Source organism: Somniosus microcephalus, chromosome 7 (genome assembly GCF_052327205.1).
Source record: "Somniosus microcephalus isolate GS21.2 chromosome 7, FLI_Smic_1.0, whole genome shotgun sequence".
In the NCBI taxonomy this organism is placed as follows: Eukaryota; Metazoa; Chordata; class Chondrichthyes; order Squaliformes; family Somniosidae; genus Somniosus; species Somniosus microcephalus.
Window position 1 is genome coordinate 142,850,942 of NC_140993.1, and position 24,548 is coordinate 142,875,489.

At 42.5% G+C, this 24,548-nt stretch overlaps 1 protein-coding gene across 6 annotated transcripts in view; it reads right to left on the reverse strand.

The window, feature by feature from the left end:
- unm_hu7910 (un-named hu7910) overlaps nucleotides 1-24,548 on the reverse strand; it is a 426,260-nt gene that overhangs the window by 303,580 nt on the left and 98,132 nt on the right. For 5 of the 6 annotated variants that reach the window (XM_085993023.1, XM_085993021.1, XM_085993025.1 and 2 more), the window contains 16 exons: nucleotides 23,618-23,710; nucleotides 21,618-21,686; nucleotides 20,223-20,315; nucleotides 16,286-16,339; nucleotides 16,151-16,204; nucleotides 16,011-16,064; nucleotides 13,678-13,725; nucleotides 13,536-13,580; nucleotides 13,400-13,450; nucleotides 7,737-7,790; nucleotides 5,801-5,845; nucleotides 5,398-5,442; nucleotides 4,293-4,334; nucleotides 3,504-3,548; nucleotides 3,313-3,354; nucleotides 2,445-2,489 (listed from right to left, as the gene is read on the reverse strand). In XM_085993023.1, coding sequence (XP_085849149.1) covers nucleotides 2,445-2,489; nucleotides 3,313-3,354; nucleotides 3,504-3,548; nucleotides 4,293-4,334; nucleotides 5,398-5,442; nucleotides 5,801-5,845; nucleotides 7,737-7,790; nucleotides 13,400-13,450; nucleotides 13,536-13,580; nucleotides 13,678-13,725; nucleotides 16,011-16,064; nucleotides 16,151-16,204; nucleotides 16,286-16,339; nucleotides 20,223-20,315; nucleotides 21,618-21,686; nucleotides 23,618-23,710 — 879 coding nt within the window. The remainder of the gene's footprint in view (nucleotides 1-2,444; nucleotides 2,490-3,312; nucleotides 3,355-3,503; nucleotides 3,549-4,292; nucleotides 4,335-5,397; nucleotides 5,443-5,800; nucleotides 5,846-7,736; nucleotides 7,791-13,399; nucleotides 13,451-13,535; nucleotides 13,581-13,677; nucleotides 13,726-16,010; nucleotides 16,065-16,150; nucleotides 16,205-16,285; nucleotides 16,340-20,222; nucleotides 20,316-21,617; nucleotides 21,687-23,617; nucleotides 23,711-24,548) is intronic. The other variant, XM_085993024.1, reaches the window with a different exon arrangement.

Below are 24,548 nucleotides of genomic sequence, written 5' to 3' on the forward strand. Positions count from 1 at the left end.
TAATCCCATTTTCCAGCACTTGGTCCATAGCCTTGTATGCTATGGCGTTTCAAGTGCTCATCTAAATGCTTCTTGAATGTTGTGAGGGTTTCTGCCTCTACCACCCTTTCAGGCAGTGAGTTCCAGATTCCAACCACCCTCTGGGTGAAAAAGTTTTCCCTCAAATCCCCTCTAAACCTCCTGCCCCTTACCTTGAAACTATGCCCCCTGGTTATTGACCCCTCTACCAAGGGGAAAAGTTCCTTTCTATCTATCTATCTATGCCCCTCATAATTTTGTACACCTCAATCAGGTCCCCCCTCAGCCTTCTCTGCTCCAAGAAAAACAACCCCAGCCTGTCCAGTCTCTCTTCATAGCTGAAGCACTCCAACCCAGGTAACATCCTGGTGAATCTCCTCTGCACCCTCTCCAATGCAATCACATCCTTCCTATAGTGTGGCGACCAGAACTGCACACAGTATGCCAGCTGTGGCCTAACTAGCGTTTTGTACAGCTCCATCATAACCTCCTTGCTCTTATATTCTATGCCTCAGCTAATGAAGGTAAGTATCCCATATGACTTTTTAACCACCTTTTATCTACCTGCCCTGCTGCCTTCAGGGATCTATGTACATGCACACCAAGGTCCCTCTGTACCTCTGTCCTTCCTAGGGTCCTACCATTCATTGTGTATTCCCTTGCCTTGTTAGTCCTCCCAAAATGCATCACCTCACACTTTTCAGGGTTAAATTCCATTTGCCACGATTCTGCCCATCTAACCAACCCATCTATATCATCCTGTAGCCTGAGGCTTCCCCCCTTGCTATTTACCACTCCACCAATTGTCATGTCATCTGCGAACTTACTGATCATACCTCCTACATTCATATCTAAATTATTAATGTACACTACAAACAGCAAAGGACCCAGATCCAATCCCTGCAGTACACCACTGGACACAGTCTTCCAGTCATAAAAACAACCTTCGACCATCACCCTCTGCCTCCTGCCACTAAGCCAATTTTGGATCCAATGTGCCAAATTGCCCTGGATCCCATGGGCTCTTACCTTATTGACCAGTCTCCCATGAGGGACTTTGTCAAAAGCCTTACTGAAGTCCATGTAGACTACATCAACTGCACTACCCTCATCCACATATCTACCCTCATCCACATAGCTAATCACCCCTCTCGAAAAATTCAATCAAATTGGTTAGACATGATCTCCCCCTGACAAAGCCATGCTGACTATCCTTGATTAATCCTGGAGAAGGTGGTGGTGAGCCGCCTTCTTGAACCGCTGCAGTCCGTGTGAAGGTACTCCCAGTGCTGTTAGGGAGGGAGTTCCAGGATTTTGACCCAGTGACGATGAAGGAATGGAGATATATTTCCAAGTCAGTATGGTAACTTGGAGGGGAACTTGCAGGTGGTGGTGTTCCCATGCGCCTGTTACCTTTGTCCTTCTAGTTGGTAGAGGTCGAGTGTTTGGGAGGTGCTGCCGAAGATGCCTTGGCGAGTTGCTGTAGTGCATCTTGTAGATGGTACACACTGCACCAACAGTGTGCCAGTGGTGGAGGGAGTGAATGTTTAAGGTGGTGGATGGGGTGCCAAATCAAGCGGGCTGCTTTGTCTTGGATGGTGTCGAGCTTCTTGAATGTTGTTGGAACTTCACTCATCCAGGCAAGTGGAGAGTATTCCATCACACTCCTGACTTGTGCCTTGTAGATGGTGGAAAGGCTTTAGGGAATCAGGAGGGAAGACACTCACTACAGAATACCAGCCTCTGGCCTGCTCTTGTTGCCACAGTATTTATGTGGCTGGTCCAGTTAAGTTTCTGGTCAATGGTGACCCCCGACCCCCCAGGATGTTGATGGTGGGGGATTCGGCAATGGTAATGCTGTAGAATGTCAAGGAGCAGCGGTTAGACTCTCGCTTTTTGGAGGTAGTCATTGCCTAGCACGAATGTTACTTACCACTTATCAGCCCAAGCCTGAATAGTCTCCTTTGGTAACGTTTGTTAAGTTGGGTACGGTCTGATAAAGGAGCCCAAACAAGTGAAGGAAAGCTCTCCTCATAACCTCAGGGCCAGTTAAATTTAAAGAACGGGCCAACCAGAAAAAATTAATGTTTGGCCCAGAAATCAGAACTTTTTGAAATTTTCATCTGGCTAACTGCAAGCATTGCTTTGCTATTTGTGAAATATTAACTTAAATGAAATACTATCTTTACCATCTTAGATATCTTTTGGCACTGCTTCACTGAATAATTCAACTACAATTAAAAATAATACATCCGGTTTATCGTCTCTCCCAGGAGTGACTGTCATGATGCAAGGGGCATCACAACTATACGAGACAAGCTAGATGGGCCAGTGGGTATTTTCCTGTACATCATTTTTTTATGTTTCTATGTACCACAGAAGCCATAATCTCTTAATACAATATTACACTTGAAAATGATGCCCACCTTCCTCTGTAGGCTCTTCCACTGCCTCTGGAAGAGGTACTGCAACTGTAAGATAGGAAGACGAATAATGTTCTAATGCCTCTGAGAAGTACAAAGCTGAGGAAATGTGCTAAAAGCTTAAGGGACATGCTGTGCCTCTTAATGCAAGCAGCTGTACACAGATGAGAACAAGTCATTTCGGATTTATACAGAACAAAAGTAATCACATTAAACCAACACCCACATTGCACAAACTACACACTATTAATTTAATGTTTTGATTACTTCATTGAATTTTTTTTTACATTTCTAGAAATCTGCCGTGACAGAATTTGTCACATATTTACAGCATTAGATTCCATAATCTTTCTCCTTCGACATCCCCATTGCTGGCACCAACTATTTGACATTTGCACATTGCAGGAAATGGTGAGTTAACGGATTTCAGCCAGGATGGTAGCTGGGACAATGCAGTGGCCTCAGTACGCCTGGGCTTGGGGAGAGCAGACTGTGGGAAGAGGAAATGAGGAGAAAGTCAGCCAGGGATCCCGCTCCTGATTACTACCCAGTGACACCAGCTGGAAAGTGCACATGTGGACATCAGGTGAAGGCAGGATCAAGCTCAATTCTAATATTCTCCATGACAAACTAGCCTGCCGACACACCATCCAGGCTAACATGGGAAGATGTTCAATTGAGACAGATACTGAAGCGTGGGCAGCACAAATGGAATTGCACCCTAACGTAGGCTCAAAAACATCTTTTGAAAACTTTTACAAAACAGCTTAAAACACACACCATTCCTAGACAGACAAAAGAACTCTTAGCATAGAAAACTGCAAACTACAAGAGGATAGGACAGGACCAAAGACAGCCAAGTCAGACAAACCTTGGATTTCAGATTCCACATCCAAGCTCTGAGATCCATAGGCTGTTATAAGTAATAAAATTGACATTTTGTTAGTAATGTTCACCCTTTACACGTTCGGCAGATAATGTTAGATTTTTTTTTTTTTTTTTTATATAAATAGAAAGAAAAAAATCTGAAAGCCAGTTATGAAAGGCAGTCTCATTACAAACCTGATTGGCTATCTTCATCTGTATTTTGAAGAACAGGATACACTTCTGGAAGAAAAAACAGGCCAACAGTGTCAAAGGCAGTACACATACCACAAATATAATAATCAATACATGATTCATAAAGTTGTAGGTCAGAGCACCTTTTCAATAGCCTACCAAGGATGGAAAGGGTACAAGGATGCACTCACTTTAGAGGGCTGTGAACTAATTTAATACATCTAAGAATCTGAACAAGGGAGGGAGAGAACTCCTATTAAATTCCAGCACAGCTAAAAATACTAAAAGTTGTCACTCAGATTCATAAGGAAAAGTGCATATATTTTAGTACTTGACCACAAGATTCTTTACAGGCAATACAATATGCTGCATCATGAAACATACCATTTTCCTCATTCCCCATAAGCATTTTTCTTCGGGGGGGGGGGGGGGGGGGGGGAAACGAGGAGAAAGAAATGGGCTGTTTCATGATCCAATACTTTGTGGGGGTAGGTTGCATGCAACTTTGTTTCCACAATCAACAAAGCTACCCCGGACCAGCAGAGAATGAGTATTTTTTTTGGTGCGAGCAGGCAAGGAACAGATTCAGGTTTTCTTCCCAGAGTTGGCACATTTGCCTATCGTAAGGCTTTCAGACTCGAGACTTAAATTGATAATTGATAAAACCAAATCCCGCTGAGAGAGCTGGTTTTAGGAACAGATAGCCCTCAGCCTGGAACCTGATCCAATTGGGAATCTGTGCAGTAACTGCTAGACTTCTCATAGTACAACTGTTTAAGGGAGCAAGCAAACCTTGTATGTCTTCAGTCCCTGGAACATACTCTGGTTCTTCAGCTAGTAGGAAACAATTTAAAAGCAGTTAAAATCCAGCTTTATATTGGCATGTTCAGTATATATTTCTCCCCTCCACTATCCAGCATAGCTGAAAAAACAGGCTTGTTACAGTAACAAAATATTGGCCCGGAATTTGCAGTCAGTGGTGAAGCAAAGGTAGCCCCGAAGTAAGCTTCGCACAAAGCTCTCACAATCTTAGTGTTGAGAAGTTCGGGTTTTCCGACGCATAATTCAAATCAACGGAGTTTAGTGGGGATCCCCTAGTGCGAGCTGCTGTGACGTCAACAAGCTGTCTAAGCAGCCAATCAAAACGCAGAATTCTCACAGACAGCAAGCAAGGAAGTGAGTAAGCTCTTAAAATTCTAACTTTTAAAAAATGTTAGAGAGAGCAAAACATGAGAGCGACTCTCACATGGGGAAAAGGTAAACCTGAAATAAAGATGGACAAACTCTAAATTTTTTTTAAGTTTCTTAAAAATTATAATTATTAAAATGATAAATTTGACACTGCACAAAATTAAGTGTGTTTTTCAGGCCCATAACCTTTGTTTAGCAGTCAATACGCTGTTAAAACCCCAGTTACACCTTATCCTTTTGGGTCTAACTTTTAGTGGGGAATTTAATAGCGGTATCACTGCATAAGAGCTGAAATTTGTCAGTTTCCCTAATTTGAGATATTACACTGATTGCCAGGTGTGCACGTGTGGGGGAGGGGGGGGGGGGGGTGGCGCGCAGCGCCGCCTGTGTCGGAGCAGTGAATGACAGACCACAACTTCAGGATTTCCGCATGTGCCAGATCCCAAAGTTGCGGTCAATTTCAAAGGCGGAATGACAGCAAACGCCGCCAGTTCGCAGTTATCCGGACCGCAAATTCCGGGCCATTACTTTATTCTTAAATCTGCAATCTTTCATGTAACCACATGGTGGCCATTAATTTATTTTCTTTGCAAAAGAACATACAAAAGCATATTTACAGCTGTCTAAGAGTTTGCTGTTTAAATCTGCTTACAGCTGAAAGGTCACATTTGTCTGTAAGAGGTATTAAGAGAAACAAGGCACTTACCATAAATTTCTTCCACTGTATCTTCAGGCTCTGGGACATCATGTTCTGCAACAAGCAAATAAAAAAAATAGAACTTTTCCTTCAAACCTTCCCTCCAGACAAGATTCCTGCTGGGGAATAGTTCCAGGTGTGTTGGCAGCCCTATAAGGACCTTGCCAAGTGAAGATTTTGAGAGTGAACCCAGAGTCAGGAAACCAATGATAGGTGTCAATTTTTTTTGAAAATACTCCTGTGAAGCACCTTGGGACATTTTATTACGTTAATGGTGCTATATAAATATAAGATGTTGTTATTGAAAGATCCCATACTACCCAACTATTTCTCAATGTCAACATATCAATCACCGGTTAAAAGAAAACAAATACAAAATGGAAAATATACAAACATGCAAGTCAAGATATACCTTCAATGAATTCATCACTTATTGGCAGCTCCTTCTCCATTTCATCTGCAAGTAAAACATAGAATTTAACCAGTGGCATAAATATAGCTGAAAATCCAAAGCTCGTCAATCCCCAAGAATTTATACGTAGGTTTATTCAATTTAAAGTATGGGCTGGATTTTGCTCTCAGTGGCGAACGAATAGCATCAGCCGTTCATTATATTTGCATGCAGGCTTTCTATGAGATTTTGTACTGGAATTTACTATTTACTATAAATTAGAGCCAAAATGGCACAGTGCCCTCTACAGGGAATCTGGGACCTGTGTGAACAAGGCAAACAACTGTCTATCTTCTTAACCAATCAGATTGAAGAATCGTTAATGAGCAGCCCAGAGTCTGAACCAGGAAGTGCCGGTTAGAATATGCCAAATCAGGTACAGAATGCAAAAGAGGGGGAAAAAAGATGGGATTAAGAGAGAGATGAGAGAAAAAGTTTTTTAAAAATTTAAATGTTTTAAAATCTCCAACGATAATTAAAATCTGTAGGAATGAGCTTCCACAGTTGTAAAAAAGTTAGCTTTCGGTGTCAGAGAGGTTGTTTTGGTAGTAATTAAGACTTACCACAGCATTAAAATTTACTTGCACTTTAATGGACAAGCCCTAATTTTTTCTGCTGTGTTTAGTGGGTAAGTACCGCAACTTCACAGCGTTTCATATATTTCAATGCCAAATCTCTCAGCAAGATATCGTTATTGCGCAGGTTCGAGGGGAACAGGGCAACTCAGACAGCAACTTACTGATTTCCATGTATAATTGCACGTGTGATCGTTGGAAGTTCCTGTCCAATTTACACTTTACGGTGAGCGCTACAAGCCTCAGTCATTTCTACGGTAAAATTTGGCCCATTAAAAATGTGAAATGGGTAAATTGCTCCCTCTGCTGACTGGAATCCAAAAATGGTATTGTAATGCCTAATTTACCACTCAATAACATTTATATAGCACCTATCACGGCCTCAGGACATCCCAAAGCACTTTACAGCCAATGAAGTACTTTTGAAGTATAAGTCACTGTTGTAATGTAGGAATCGCAGCAGCCAATTTATGCACAGCAAGACCCAACAAACAGCAATGTGATAATGACCAGATAATCTGTTTCTTGGCTGTTGACTGAGGTATACATACATACATATTGGCCAGGACACTGGCTATAACTCCCCAACTCTTCTTTGAAAGTGTGCCATGGAATCTTTTACATCTACATGCGAGGGCAGATGGGGAGTTGGTTTAATGTCTCATTCGAAAGATGGCACCTCAGACAGTGCAGCACTTCCTCACTACTTAACTGGAGTGGCAGCCTGGATTTTATGCTCAAGTCCCTGCAGTGGGACTTGAACTCTCAACCTTCTGAATCAGAGAGGGAGTGCTACCACTGAGTCACAGCAGACAGACAATCAGCTTTGGGTCATTTTAGGACTTTTAAAAAAAATCCAGCTATGGTAACCTGGTGCCAAGAACTCAGATCCTGGTTTAAATACTTGTGCCGCCACCTCAGCAGCACCCAGACTGTTGCCAATTTTGCTTTGCCTTGTTAAAAGACCCCGAAATAAGCAGATCATTCATATACAAAACAACTACCCAGTTTAAAAGGTTAAAAAAGGTTAAAGGTTGAAAGGTAAATTGCACTCTGAAATGGAAAGTGTAAAATGGTGTGGATACCATTTCCTAGTGGATTTTGAATCTTTATTCATGCTTTTCGGCATTTTAAGAGAAAGGACAGCAGTAAGAATGGCACACAGTGGTATTTTTAACATACCCCATTAACAACATAAGACTTTCACTTGGCATACCCACGACCAACAACCCAGGTTACTTCTCATCTAAAGTAAATAAAAGCTGACAACTATTGAACACAAAAAGACTTTGCAACAAGTAAATAAGCACAAAATGTTCCACCTTCACTGTCCACTTGGTCAGAGAAATCCTCTTCCACTTCAGATTCATATACTCCTGGGGAAAAAAAAAGTAACAAGTGTAAGGTAATGAAGTTCAAAACAGCATCGCCGAAGTAGATATATCATTTTAATTCAGCATATGTAGCTGTGTTTTTAAACAATATAGTAATGAAAGGAGTTCATAGCAAAATCCCAGGAATGCACTTAGTAATTTGTCCCCTACTTATTTGAGAGAGATGTTCACAGTTCAGTCTATCCTGGGGGCAGATTAGAAACTAATTTTCTTCAAATTGGAAGAAATCATGCTGTGGCTACCAATAAAAATGGCAACTTCCCCCAACTGGCAGTTAAATGTTTCAAATCTGACAGTTTACAAAAAAAGCCAAGTTGATACTATACTATGTTGTACATAGCACCCAGGGTGACTTCAGGTACAGTACCACTTAGAACTTATGCTACATTTATATGAGAGAATTCTTTCAAGAATTATTTTTGTGATAGTCATGGCTACCCGTGCTGTGGAATCTGCCCCATTTACATTGCAGGACAGATTCTGCATTATTAAGCAAGAGGCACACAACAAGCTTGTTTGCAAACCATGGATATGCAGTGGTTTGAAAGTCACTGCTACTTTTTGTCCTCAGACCTTCCGCAAAGGTTGAAGGACTGTCTACTTCACTGGCAGCAGCTCTATAAAGTAAATGTACAATTAGTGTTTTTACCTTATATTTTTGTAATCCACTCAAAAGGCAAAGTGAGCATACCAGTCAGATAACATCAGGTTACCACACTGGTGTTTTGTTAACCACGGAGGAAAGTTGAAAAGCTTTCTACATGTAGTGCCAGACCAGATTTCCATTTACACTTTTACAATGATTTTTCTTTAGGAAGGGTATTGGGCAGCTGGGGGGGGCGGGGAAGAGAGCATGGGAGGAAAAGGAATAAGCAGAGAACATTACATAGCAACGTTTGCTTCAAGTGAAGTCCATACCAATTCCCAAGGTGCACCAAAGCAATAGTTGATACGGAGTTGATTAAAGGTAGACAAATATCTTGCTTTACACAAATACCAGTAACAATTAGTTTTGACATAGGCCCTGTTACATATTGAAGCATACATAGAAAAGTAGTCCAACATCTGTCAAACCGGTGGCAGTGAGTCAGGAGCAGCCCGACTAGAGCGGGCCTGTGTGGGAACACAGCATCGGCGGCAGTTCAAACCGGTGGCAGTGAGTCAGGAGCAGCCCGACTAGAGCGGGCCTGTGTGGGAACACAGCATCGGCGGCAGTTCAAACCGGTGGCAGTGAGTCAGGAGCAGCCAGACCAATTCAACAGCAGGGGGGAGAGGTAAAAAGTAATCAAAGTGTGACGTCACCAGGAAGCAGGAAAGTGATTGGTTGGTGAGCATTTGGTTGGTGAGTATATCTTTTTTTTTAAACTTTAACTCTGGTTTATAGTTTCTAAGGTCTCTCTGGTGTAGCAGGGACTGTTGGTAAACCAGTTAACTGTAGTGTAATTAGTGGGATTGATTGATTTAATTTAAATTCAATTAATTAAAGGGTAAGTCATGGCAGGACAGCCGGGCCCCGTGATCGGCTCCTCCTGCGATATGTGGGAACTCAGGGACACTTCCTGTGTCCCTGACAACTACATGTGCAGGAAGTGCATCCAGCTGCAGCTGACAGACCGCATTGCGGCGCTGGAGCTGCGATTGGACACATACTGGAGCGTTCACGATGCTCAGGACAACGTGAATAGCACATTTACGGAGTTGGACACACCGCAGGTAGAGGTTGGACAGGAAGAAAGGGAACGGGTGACCAACAGGCAGAGTACGAGGCGCAGGCAGGTAGTGCAGGGGTCCCCTGTGGCCATCCCCCTCTCCAACATATACACCACTTTGAGTACTGTTGGGGGGGGATGGCTTATCAGAGGAAGGCAGCAGCAGCCAACTTCCTGGCACCAGGGGTGGCTCTGCTGCACAGAATGGGAGGAAAAAGAGGGGTAGAGCTATAGTAATAGGGGATTCAATTGTAAGGGGAATAGATAGGCGTTTCTGTGGCCGCAAACGAGACTCCAGGATGGTGTGTTGCCTCCCTGGTGCAAGGGTCAAGGATGTCTCTGAGCGACTCCAGAACATCTTGGAAGGGGAGGGTGAACAGCCAGTTGTCGTGGTGCATATAGGCACCAACGATATAGGTAAAAAGCGGGATGAGGTCCTAAAAGCGGAGTATAGGGAGTTAGGAGATAAATTAAAAAACAGGACCTCAAAGGTAGTAATCTCAGGATTGCTACCAGTGCCACGTGCTAGTCAGAGTAGAAATAGAAGGATACTTCAGATGAATACGTGGCTAGAGGAATGGTGCCAGGGGGAGGGATTCAAGTTCCTGGGACATTGGAACCGGTTCTGGGGGAGGTGGGACCAGTTCAAACCGGGCGGTTTGCACCTGGGCAGGGCTGGAACCAATGTCCTAGGGGGAGTGTTTGCTAGTGCTGTGGGGGAGGGTTTAAACTAAAATGGCAGGGGGTTGGGAACCTGAGCAGGGAGACAGAGGAAAGGGAAACAAGGATAAAAGCAAAAGATAGGAAGGAGAAAAACAAAAGTGGCAGTCAGAGAAATCAACGGATTAAATCAAACATGGCCACAGTAAATAATAATTCTAATAGGTCTAAGAGCGTTAAAAAAACAAGCCTGAAGGCTTTGTGTCTTAATGCGAGGAGCATTTGTAATAAGGTGGATGAATTGGCTGCGCAAATAGACATAAACAAATAAGATTTGGTTGGGATTACGGAAACGTGGCTCAAGGAAGGCCAGGACTGGGAACTCAACTTCCAGGGGTATTCGATATTCAGGAAAGATAGGCAAAAAGGGAGGTGGGGTAGCATTACTGGTTAAAGAAGGGATTAACACAATTGTAATGAAGGATATTAGCTCTGATGAGGTGGAATCTGTATGGGTAGAATTGAGAAATACTAAGGGGAAAAAAAACGTTAGTGGGAGTGGTTTATAGACCGCCAAACAGTAAGGCGGAGGTTGGGGATGACATTAAGAGAGAAATTAAAGAAGCGTGCAATAAGGGCACAGCAGTCATCATGGGTGACTTTAATCTACATATAGATTGGGCCAACCAAATGAGTAACAATACTGTGGAGGAGGAATTCCTGGAGTGTTTACGGGATGGTTTCCTGGACCAATATGTCGAGGAACCAACCAAAGATCAGGCCATCTTAGACTGGGTATTATGTAACGAGAAAGGATTAATTAGCAATCTTGTTGTGCGAGGCCCCTTGGGTCGGAGCGATCATAATATGATCGAATTCTTCATTAAGATGGAGAATGAAGTAGTTGACTCGGAGACTAGGGTCCTCAATTTAAATAAAGGAAACTATGATGGTCTGAGGAGCGAGTTGGGTAGGATTGATTGGGGAATGGCACTCCAAGGGTTGACGGTGGATAGGCAATGGCAAACATTCAAAGACCGAATGGATGAACTACAGAATTTGTTCATCCCAGTTTGGCATAAAAATAAAACAAAAAAGGTGGCTAACAAGGGAAATTAGGGATAGCATAAGGTCCAAGGAGAGGGCATATAAATTGGCCAGAAAAAGCAATAATCCTGAGGATTGGGAGCAGTTTAGGATTCAACAAAGGAGGACAAAGGGATTAATTAAAAAAGGGAAAATAGAATGAGAGTAAGCTTGCAGAGAACATAAAAACTGACTGTAAAAGCTTTTATACATATGTGAAGAGGAAAAGATTGGTGAAGTCAAGCGTAGGTCCCTTGCAGTCAGAATCGGGGGAATTTATAATGGGGAACAAAGAAATGGCAGACCAACTAAATACATATTTTGGTTCTGTCTTCACAAAGGAGGACACAAATAACCTCCCAGAGATGTCGGGGAACATAGGGTCTGATGAAAAGGTGGAACTGAAAGAAATCAGTATTTGTAGGGAAATGGTGTTAGGAAAATTGATGGGGCTGAAGGCTGATAAATCCCCAGGGCCTGATAATCTACATCCCAGGGTACTTAAGGAAGTGGCCCTAGAAATAGTAGATGCATTGCTGGTCATCTTCCAGAACTCGATAGACTCTGGAACGGTACCCATGGATTGGCGTGTAGCTAATGTTACCCCACTATTCAAAAAAGGTGGTAGAGAAAAGGCAGGGAATTATAGACCGGTAAGCCTGACATCGGTAGTGGGGAAAATGCTAGAGTCCATTATAAAAGATGTAATAGCAGAGCACTTGGAAAGCAGTGACTGGATCGGACAAAGTCAACATGGATTTACAAAAGGTAAATCATGCTTGACTAATCTACTGGAATTTTTTTGAGGATGTAACTGGTAAAATAGATAAGGGAGAACCAGTGGATGTGGTGTATTTGGACTTTCAGAAGGCTTTCGATAAGGTCCCGCATAAGAGATTAGCGTGCAAAATTAAGGCACATGGGATTGGGGGCAAGGTATTGACTTGGATAGAGAACTGGTTGGCGGACAGAAAGCAAAGAGTTGGAATAAACGGGTCGTTTTCCGAGTGGCAGGCAGTGACTAGTGGGGTACCGCAAGGATCGGTCCTAGGACCCCAGCTGTTCACAATATATATTAATGATCTGGACGAGGGAATTGGATGTAATATCTCCAAATTTGCAGACGACACAAAGCTGGGGGGGAGGGTATGCTGTGAGGAGGATGTCGTGAAACTCCAGCACGATTTGGACAGGTTGGGTGATTGGGCAGAAACATGGCAAATGCACTATAATGTGGATAAATGTGAGGTTATCCACTTTGGTGGCAAAAACAGGAAGGCAGATTATTATTTGAATGGCAATAGATTGGGAGAAGGGGAAGTGCAAAGAGACCTGGGTGTTCTTGTACACCAGTCGTTGAAGGTAAGCATGCAGGTGCAGCAGGCGGTTAAGAAGGCAAATGGTATGTTGGCCTTTGTAGCAAGAGGGTTCGAGTACAAGAACAAGCATGTCTTGCTGCAGTTGTACAGGGCCTTGGTGAGACCACACCTTGAGTATTGTGTGCAGTTTTGGTCGCCTTACCTGAGGAAGGACGTTCTTGCCATGGAAGGAGTGCAGCGAAGATTCACCAGGCTGATACCTGGGATGGCAGGAATGACGTACGAGGAGAGATTGTGTCGATTGGGCTTATACTCACTGGAGTTTAGAAGATTGAGAAGGGATCTCATCGAAACCTATAAAATTCTGTCAGGCCTGGACAGACTAGATGCAGGAAGGATGTTTCTGATGGCCGGGGAGTCCAGAACCAGGGGTCATAGTCTAAGGATAAGGGGTAAGCCATTTAGGACTGAAATGAGGAGGAATTTCTTCACCCAGAGAGTGGTGAACCTGTGGAATTCTCTGTCACAGAGGGCAGTGGAGGCCAGTTCATTAAATATATTCAAGAAAGAGTTGGATATATTTCTTAAGGCTAAAGGGATCAAGGGATATGGGGAGAAGGCAGGGACCGGGTACTGAATTTGGATGATCAGCCATGATCTCATTGAATGGCGGAGCAGGCTCGAAGGGCCGAATGGCCTACTCCTGCTCCTATCTTCTATGTATCTATGTACTATCTATGTAACATTTTTTAAACATTCCTCTGTATTCACCTCTAAGGAATGTCAAACAGTTGAAAGGTATAAACACAGTATATACCTGGAACATCTCGTTCAGAAACCACCTCTTCAGGCTCAAGCTCAGCTTCATCTACAAAATAAATAGCTTTTTGTTAATAGGCTGAGTATTATGGAGAATTGTTAAAGTTAATATATTTACTGGTAAAGACACAAACCTGAAACAGCATAATCATCAACTTCTTCCCCTCTCACTTCGGATTCTGAAGGGAAAAAGTGTTTCTGTAACGTTAATGATCTTTTCCGTACATTTCTGATGGCTACAGTGAAGATGGTACATGATAGGTACATGATAACTACCTGAAATTTTGTCTTCAGCTACATCTGCAACTTCAGGTCCAGAGTCCTCTGAAAGTAACAGATACTCATCAATGACTTGGGTACAATAGCCAAACTGCTGGCTATAGTCATCATTTTCAAGAACAAGCCTTTATACAATGCCCCTGATGTAGTAAGATGACCAAAGGTGCTTCACAGAGACACAAAGAAAAAAATGATCGCCAAGCAAAGAGATATTGAGAAGGGTTCATCAAAAGTTTGGTGAAAGAGGTGGGTCCTAAAGGAAGAGAGGGAGGGAATTCCAGAGCGTGAGTCTAGGCAATTAAAGGCAGAGCCACCAATGGTAGCATGAAGAGAAAGGGAGAAGCCTTTGCTCCATATCCCTGGATACCCTTGCCTAACAAAATATCAATCCAGTCTTGAAAGTTTCAATTGACCCAGCACCCACAGCCTTTTGGGAGAGAGATAGGTCAGGAGGGTGATGGAATACTCTCCACTTGCCTGGATGAGTGTAGCTCTAACAACACTCGAAGCTCAACACCATCCAGGACAAAGTAGCCTGCTTGATTGGCACCCCATCCACCACCTTAAACATTCACTCCTTCCACCACCAGCACACTGTGTACCATCTACAAGATGCACTGCAGCAACTCGCCAACACCTCCCAAAACCTGCAGCCTCTACCATCTATAAAGGACAAGGACAGCAGGCGCACGAGAACACAATCATCTGCAAGTTTCCCTCCAAGTCACACATCATCCTGACTTGGAAATAAATTGCCATTCCTTCATCATCGCTGGGTCAAAATCCTGGAACTTCCTTCCTAACAGCACTGTGGGAGTACCTTCAGCACACGGACTGCAGTGATTCAAGGCGGTAGTTCACCACCACCTTCTCAAGGGCAATTAGGGATGGGCAATAAATGCTGGCCTTGCCAGCGATGCTCACATCCGTGAATGAATTTTAAAATTGCTGTTGAACCTCATTACCTTGTGGAATAACTTATAAAAACATCTATTCCCCAACAGGAAGCGTACAAATGAAGAGGAGACAGACTATTCACCAATGAGGCAACAGCACTAAGAACAGCTCTTTCCAAACTTCATATTTCACAAGATACAAACAAGCAAATAAGAAATAAAAAGGACAAAGCTGTCTATAAGGTCATAAGTATTAGGAATAGTAAGCCATACGGCCCCTCGAGCCTGCTCCGCCGTTCAATGAAATCATAGCTGATCTTTGATCTCAACTCCATTTTCCCGCCCGATCCACATATCCCTCGATTCCCCCTACAGTCCAAAAATCTATCTATCTCACCCTTTAATATACTCAATGACTCAGCATCCACAATCCTTTGGGGCAGAGAATTCCAAAGATTCACAATCCTTTGAGTGAAGAAATTCCTCCTCATCTCATCTCAGTCCTAAATGGCCGACCCCTTATTCTGAGACTGTGACCCCCTAGTTCTCGACTCTCCAGCCAAGGGAAACAACCTCTCAGCATCTACCCTGTCAATCCCCCTCAGAATCTTATGTTTCAATGAGATCACCTCTCATTCTTCTAAACTCCAGAGTATAGGTGCAATCTACTCAATCGCTCCTCATAGGACAACCCTCTCATCCCAGGAATCAATCTAGTGAACCTTTGTTGCACCGCCTCCAAGGCAAGTATATCCTTCCTCAGATAAGGAGGAGATTAAAACTGTGCACAGTACTCCAGGGTGTGGTCTTACCAAAGCCCTGCACAATTGTAGCAAGACTTCCTTACTCTTATACTCCAATCGCCTTGCAATAAATGCCAACATGCAATATGCCTTCCTAATTGCTTGCTGTACCTGCAGGTTAACTTTGTGTTTCCTGTACGAGGACATCTTAATCTCTCTGAACGCCAACATTTAATAGTTTCATACCACTTAAAAAATATTCTGTTTTTCCATTCTTCCTACCAAAGTGCATACCCTCGCACATCATGGAGTGGTTTCTCAGGGCCAACCCAGGCACTGCAATGTGGACACTCCAACTTTAATTCGTCCAATCTAATATGGAGTTAATCATTAACAAGTATATCCTTTAAATATATTTATCTTCTTTAGATCTTCATGTCTTGCACCATCCTCTGGCTGGGTGGGCAAACAGATGAACTGAATTGTTAACTTGCCCTCCCTTGGCATAGAGAAATACATGGTGCTTGCTTAGCAACTTTCCAAAATGACAGCGCCAAAAAGATGCATTTGTGGTGTCAGGGAAATCAGAGCTTCAAAGCCACTATTAAATTATTCCATTGTCCAACACCAGTATCAACAGAAACTCACGCATTTTACTAAATAGATATGAATAAAACAGAGTAAAGAGTACCTAGAATCGCTGCTCCTTCAGACAATGTTTCATCTTCCACATACACAGACTCTTCTGTAAGAAAGATACACCCAATTGTTTACAACCCAAGATATAATATCCAATGGAAACCAATCTGTGCAGAGCATTTAGTCACTAACCTGGAGATTCTGCATGCTCATACATTATCTCTTCTTCCACCATTTTAGATTCATCTGAAAGAATACTATTTTTTAATTAATTGAACGTTTTCATAATGCTTTAAATAAGGGATTGAATGTGTACAAAGTACAAACCTGGAGTATCAGCTTCTTCAGGTCCAGATTCTACTGCTTCATATTTAACTTCATCTGCAAATTCAAACCAAAACCTTGATTATTAGAACCTTAAAACAAGCACAGATTTAGCAGGACACAAAATGTAGCATCACCTACCAGAAATACGCATGGAAAACACAGCAGTAAACCACTGCATGGGCATCTGTATTTACTCATTTATGTGTTATAAAATTATTCCCTACATGTACAATTCAGTGGAGATGAAGAAGCATTAATTGGACAGCCCACAAAGCAAGGGCCAAGACTGCACTCTACAGATTAAAAACTAAAATTATTTTATTTTCCAACTACCAGTCTAGACCTTCAGTGATCCAAGCAAAATGCTCTCCGCGCTCTCCCTGGGTAGAGTGGACTCTGCTTCCAAAGCCTTGCATAAGGAGTTCCCTACTTTAAGCAGGAAGTTGGAACAAGGTCTGAGGTCTCGCTAGTTGTGCATGTTTCTTTATAAATAGAATAACTTTGATAGCTATTTTACAGTTTGCAAAAGAATGTTTTTCCTGAACAAGCCCCTGAATCTGGGCCTTAATCTGGTCAAAAATTATAAGAATTAAGGCCTAGAAATTCGGTATAGCCGCGTTTGGGGCGTTAGTCCTGGCGATGCGCAAAGTTTAGCGCCACCTAGCGCGATATTGGGTTGCAGCGCCCCTGAAGGTGATTGCGGCGCTAAATCAGGCGCTAACCCGGCGGCGCAACCCAATTCCACGGCGGCGGGGCACAGCGAGGGTGCTGTCAATAATCACTTTCCCTGAGACACAGTGGCGCCGGCCAGCTCTTAAAGGGGCAGGTCAATTGGCATCACCAGACACACTCACTGCCTTGTAGGCCTTCAAAGCGGTGGGAGCCTACCTGTGGCGCCCCAGCCTAGCAAGACATGGAAAGGGTGAGGCAGAGGGCGGAACGCCTCACTGATGGGGCATTGGATGCTTTGGTTGGCGCAGTGGAATCAAGGCCAAGGAAGATGGTCGGAATGCGATTTATTTTTTGGACAGTTTCCCAGGTGTGAGAGGCAGTTATGTGTCAGTGTATTAGTTTGGCTCTGTTGCCATAGCTTTCTCATGTTTGAAGGAACCACATTTTGTGTAATGAAACACTTTCTTCATTTACAATGGCCATGCCTGCTATTTACATGCATCTTGCCCTTCACAGGCTTGGGGGTATCAGACCGGTTCCATTCCTGTTCTTGGAATGGCAGAAAGCATTCCGTCAGAGGGGCCTAGAAGCTACTTCTGATCAGCCTCTGACGCGCAGCCAGAGAAGAGCCGCTCGTGTAGAAGTTCAGGCCAGCAGCCTGATGCGCTATCAATTACTCAAAAGACTGAGGTTAAGCGAGTAACTAACAGGCTTTTATTAACAAGAGAATGAAGGTGTGCCTCGAGTGTTCGACCAGTCCAGAATACAGAGGGACTGTGGAGCAGTCACCTTTATACCTGGACTCGTGGGAGGAGTCAGCCGAGGCATGTACAGACATGTACACAGTGGAATACAAACACCCACACAGGCAGGTATAACAGTGGTTTACCACACAGCCATCTTCTCAGCCGCCGACAGAGATGTCCTGCACCTTATCGGAGGCTGCAGATCTGACTGAAGCAGCTGGCACAGCTTAGTCACCACCTCCTTTCTAAATCGCAGCCTTCTGACACACTGCTCCTCCGGCATGTTCACGTAGGAAAACTGCTGTCGGATAACCCTGCCAGCGCAAGGTCTGCTGTGGCGACATCTGTTGGCCCATCCTCCGTCTGGCCATGCCCACCCCCCTCTCCCTGCGTCTCAGTGCCCTTTCCAGATGATTCAGCAGCAGGACGTTCCCCTCCAATGCAGCCCCCATAATAAGTGCCCACAGGAAGGTTCCCCATTGTCAAGGCTCACCAACAGCAAGGTGATGGTCAGAAGGCTGAAGATAATCTGCCTGCGCTGGCTCAGTGGTCAAATGGCTCTCACTGTGCAGCTCAGCAACTCTTTGTAGCTCTCGAGGAAGTTGTGATCCAAAAATGGCTGCCACTTTTAAACCACACCAGTCCCCTTTAAATAACGCTCCTCCAGCCCGAGAGCGACTTGGTATGGCCCAGGTAAGCTGTCACTATTAGCGCCAGGCGCTATGGAGGGGGGCGCCACTGAATTTCTGGTCCAGGGCACCCAAATGGTGTTGCACACTCAAATGACGTCATAATCAGCCTGCGCCCATGAGCGGGCACTAAGATTTAGCGCCGGCGCTAAATGCATGCTCAATATGGGGCGAGGCGCTAGGCACCTTGCGCCCGCCCGCAAATTGGCTAGTGCCCCACTTCTCGGCCTCTTTAGGCGTTAATCGGTGGCGCTATCAACCGAATTTCTCCCCCCAAGTCTCTTTTTGCCACCTATGGGTTTGGACAGCTTTAGTTCAGTTCCTTATGGTCATAAATTTACAAACCAAAACCATAAATTGGTAGTCTCACACAGAGAAGCTAATAGGATGCTGGTGCGAGACATGAAAAATGTAAATCACTGCAAAATGGGGTGCTCTTCTAAATTTGGGGTGTGGGAACTTGTAGTAAAGGGTGCTTTACTCTGTGTTTGACCGGTGATCTTGATGGCAGGTTTATCAAACCAAGATCTCATGTTGTACACATCCCTTGGAGTACCTAAACATAGCACTTGAACTCTAGAATCTTATGTCCTAGAAAAAAGACAATACTCATTTCCCCTCCCACTACTTCCAAGCCTCTGATCTTTCTCACCATCTACTTCTGCCTCTAACCTCCCCTCTTACTTGTTTTCAATTCTTTATCCTCCAATGCCCCTTGCACCACTCATTACCCTGCCTTCCTACAATCATTTCCCTCTCCCTGATGTGCATCATGTCTCCTTTAGGACTGCCTAGTGCATCGCCAACTCCAAACCCTACACAACTTTATCTTCCTCCCTTTCCACCTCCAGAGTAGTCTTTCTTCATTATGTCAATCTTGGCTCAGTGGTAGTTCTCTCACCCAAGTCAGAAGGATGTGGGTTCAAGCCCCACTCCAGAAACATGAGCACATAATTTAGGCTTACACTTCAAGACAGGGTACTGCATGGTCACTGATGCTGTCTTTCAGATGAGATGTTAAACCGAGGCCACAGGAGAGCTAGACATAAAAGATCCCATGGCACTATATGAAGAGGAGCAGGTGAGCACACCCAGTGTCTCAATTACCACCACAAACAGATTACCTGGCCATATATCTAATTACTGTTTGTGGGATCTTGTTATACGTAAATCAACAGCCACATTTGCCTGCATGACATCAGTGACTACATTTCGGAAGTACTTCTTTGACTGAGGCACTATGGGACATCCCGAGGACATGAAAGGTGTTTTATAAATGAAAGGTCTTCTTTTCCTTTATTTTCCCCTACCAATTTTCTCCTCGTCTCTCTTGAAAGTGGAGGCTTTATTGGTAACTCTCTAGTGCATCACCCAGAGTAGTCATATATGAGCCTCAATAGTGAGTTGGCAAACTAGTCGACACCAGAAGGCATCACAGCCGAGACAGATCCAAACATTAGCTGACGATCACATGTACTTTCCAGCAGGGGGTCACTGGATAGCAACAAAAAGGAACCCTGACAACATTTTCTGCTCCATAAATCTAGGGGTGCTGTAGCCAACTATAGTGTCTCTATTGCTGCCAGTGCTGTGAGCTAATGTAAGTAGGAGCACAGAAATTAACTTGCTGGTCTACAAGGTTCATATACTCACTGTATAAATCTGCTTCCGCTATAGCGGAAGCGCTAATTCACTCTTGGAAAAATAATGGCTGGCTTCTTAAAGTCTTCCTGACGTGAATACATCACTGATGACATATGTTGATACTGAAATTTTTGTACTACACCTATTTCTCCTCTATGTATACAATAATAGTTTATGAACGCTCACCTGCTTCAGCATCTTCTGAATCTTCATCCCCAGCATCAAGTTCATTTGTCATTTCCTCTGTTGGTGGTTCTTCCCCTTCAGCTGCCACTTCTACTTAAAAAATTATGAAAAAAAATTCTGTGTGCGCTTCTAAAACTTGTACAAATGTTAACTTCATACAAGCTTTGAATCCTAATTCTGAAGGCCAAGATTACAATTATTTTAGAAGTTCCAAATAAAGGTCCTTATAAAAACATGCTGAAAAATACAGATGTAAGCACGGCAAATTATTTAGTATCCTATAGGATTCACATATGAATATTTAACCTCTGGTTGAATTTTTCATAATTCCACCAACAAACCATCGCAAGTTTTTTCATTTTTAAATTGTTGGGGTTTTTTGTACTCGCTGCAAAAACCTTTTGTTAATATATTTAGTGAAAACCAAAACTCTGCTGCCCGTATCCCAACTCGCACAAAGTCCTGTTAGCCCATCACGCATGTGCCTACTGACCTACACTGGCTCTTGGTCCGGCAACACCTCAATTTTAAAATTTTCAAGTCCCTCCATGTCCGCGCCCCTCCCTATTTCTGTAACCTCCTCCAGCTCTACAACCCTCAAATTCTGCCTCTTGCGCATCACAGATTTTCATCACTACACCATTGGCAGCCGTGCCTTCAGCTGCCTAGGCCCCAAGCTCTGGAATTCTCTCCCTAAACCTCCCCACCTCGCTCTCCTCCTTTAAGTCATTCCTTAAAACCTATCTCTGACGAAGCTTTTGGTCACCTGTCCTAATATCGCATGTGAAGGGTGTCAAATTTTGTTTGATAGCACTCCTGTGAAGCGCCTTGGGATGTTTTCACTACGTTAAACGCACTATTTAGATGCAAGTTGCTCTGTATTATAAAGTTATTTAAATGTGTTTCTACTTTAACATTTCCCATTCTTCTTCTCTGCACCATCCTCCAGAAGCCAAAACAGAGAATCCAGGCACCTTCGTTGTGCTTCTTGAAGAGGACCCCATGACATTTCAATTAGATATTACAAACTGTTGTGAATTCTTCACTAGTCATGGGATACCCATATATCATCTTACTGAAAGTGGATGAATTTTAAACAAGATAACGGTCATATCTACTCATATCATAGCAGTTAGTAACTAGGAGGCATCAATTTATGACGACCAAAATATATCTATCTATATTTCACTTCCTATGAGAGAGGCCAAAAGGGCTTTAAAATTCTATGTTACCACAATCTTTCAATTCTTCATATGACACTTTAGTGAGAAGCAACAGATCAATTAGTGATACCTAAAGACATATCTGGTTCCATCTATGATTTTATATCTTCGATCTGCATTGGTCTTGCTTGACTTCTGGAATAATATGATGCTCTGAAGAGGAAAAACCTACCTGGAGTGGGTTTGAAAGTCTCCGGATCCACACTGTCTTGCATTGGTTCTAATTCTTCTTTTTCAGCCTCTAAAATAATGTATTTTTGTACAGAAACAATTTCAGCTTAGGTACACCTGTACTTAAACAAGTCTTAATGCAATAGCTTGTATTGAGACAAAATGTTGCTTTATTTATTTCCTGCACCCTCAAATTGCTGATACATCCATTGCCTGGTATTTACTGAGCCACACAAATAGGAAGATTTCCATATCTACACTGAGTTAGCTGGTCCCAGACTGAATTATTTTGAAATGTTATCGTTATAATTACAATTTTGATAATCAGTTTAGGGAGGTGAATGGCACTCTCTAATTGTTCCGATGCGCTCTACCTACCAGATAAATTCCTTCAAGGTATACTCTTCACAAGCCCTATGCCAATACTGCTGGATGCAGATGAGCAAATAATTGGAGGTGAGCAAGACACAGGAGGAGATAACGTTTATTGAAATGATGGAAACACAACATATAACAGAAGGACCAGATTACAGACAAGGTGTTGTTGAAGAATAGACAAATGTTTTTATATTAGTGAGAGTATATTTGGTATCAATTTTAGAATTGTGAGAATTCAGATATTACAGAAATATGGCTGCAAATAGAATATGGGCTGAATGTGGAGCCAAGGTGGTATAAAATGTTTACGGTAGATTGATCTATTCAGCATTATTAGTAAAAATAATTAAAAGCCAAAGGGTTGAATAACAGCAGAAGGGGAACTGAAGAAGCAATATCGGTAGAAACTAATAATTAAGAGCAACAATACAATTATTGGCTTCCATTATTACATGTCAGTAGACAACAATTTGTTAGGCAAGGAAGAGGCTGCTCAAAATCTGGGGGTGAGGGAAGACTATTGCTCATGGTACACCAAGCAAAGGCAAGCAGAAGGGTGGGAGCTGTCAGGAGGATTATGTGGGAACTGAAACTAAAAAAAAAAAGTTGAATGCAGAAATCATTCAGCTGGTAAAACCAAAAATAATCTAAATGTTAAGGAAAAATAGTTAAGATACAAAAAAAGACCTGAATAATCAGAACAACTTCTTAGATGTCAATAGCCAAATTTCAATGGGATTCAAAGAAAGTGGTGTAATGGCAGAAGTATTAAATTAATTTTTCACATCAATCTTCAAAAATGAAGACCATTTCTGGGCACCGTTGTTTTAACTCAGAATTCTAAAACATATGTCCAGAGATCAGTAAAGCTTCTATTAGGGACAAATTCAAGTTATTAAACGAGAAGTAATCACCTGTTCTTTCACAAACAAAAATAGGTGAAATGTGTTACAAGAGTCAAAATTGCAACTACTGCACAATGAGTGGTCTTTTATATTTAATTTTAATGCAGCAATAGCTGCTGCAATTCAGTTTGGTGGAAATCGCAGTATTTTTGTTTTGATAGTAAAGCTACACACTCATTATGGCTATACTGTGTGTTGCACCAGTCATTAGTCAGCTCATGGCAAAGCAGGGCAAGTTTATTTTTTAAAGAAGCACAATTAGTATAAAATGTCCCTCTTGCAGCTCCTCTCAGCAAAAAAAAAGCATGTTTCTTTGGGTGTTCAATCTGAATGCTCACAGCAGCTACTGTTAGCAAGATCCCATTAACCTTTACAGGTAACCAGCTTAATAAAGATGGGAGGGAGAAAAAAAAACACACGTCTTGACAAAGAGTTGGTCTTTAAGGCTTGAAGTTGGCATTTGGATATTTTAGATTAACCGTATTCTAGCAATGCTAGAAAAAAATTATGAGTTTATTTTGTATTGCACTCCAGAAAATTATTCATTTTTCAATCTTCAGTTTTGCCATTTCATAATGCAGTGATTAGTTTACCCATCTTTCTATTCCACACACTCCCATTAAAAAAAGCTGCCAAACATCTTTACTCTATAAAGATAAGCTTGTTTATCTCCAGATAAATCATTTTCATGTGTTCACGTAATGGAATCCCAAATTACCTGTCTCTATGAATGTGTGCATAGATGGTTGAATTGGCTCTTCATTCTTCCCAAAATGTTCAGCAGGAACAGGTCCTTCTACTTCTTTCAATCCTGTTTTCAAATGCCGAAGAATTTCATAAAACAACAGAAGCTGCATCAAGTCCAGCATGGACCGGATCAGCGGGACTTCTTAAAATTGTAATACTGAAAACCTTTTCAAGCATACACATTATATTATGCTACCATCAACAACTGTGTTTAGAAGTGGTTATAAATTGTACAGGTATTAATTGAAGCAACTCATCAGCACAAATCATGATTCTTACAGTATGATCTTGCCACTGATTTTTCAAAAGGATTTTGAAAGGAACGAGAAAAAATTCTCAACGCTTTTATTTCAGGCAAGAAAGGTGAAGGATGCAAGGAAGCGAGACACACACAAACACACACCTTTACACATTAAAATTTTGCATGACTGAATTGGTTAGCAGCATTTTGCTGGCAATTTTTAATATTTCTGGTTGCGCAATTCAAAGATACATGTATACTTCATTCAGCTGGTAAAACCAAATGTTGATCAAATATGTACAGATAATGCATTGCAAGCCTACCCACATCAAGACATCACTACTCTCCTAAGACTGTAAGAACTAAACAGCACAATCTTACATAACCTCAACTGCAATCAACTAGGAAATGCTGCAATTTTTAACCAGTTACCCCAGCTAATGCAGCTAAAACTAAAACCCAAAAGTCATGTTCTTAGATACAATAGGATGCCAATGTTCCGAACAGTCAGGCTCAGTCCAAGGTAGTGACCAGGGATGGGGATGGAGTTGGTGGTGCTGGCCGAAGATGGCAGCTTTGATTTTCCCAATTATTTTTCTAAAAGATTTTGAAAGAAACTGGAGAACGAATTCTCAAAGCTTTTATTTCAGGCAAGAAAAGG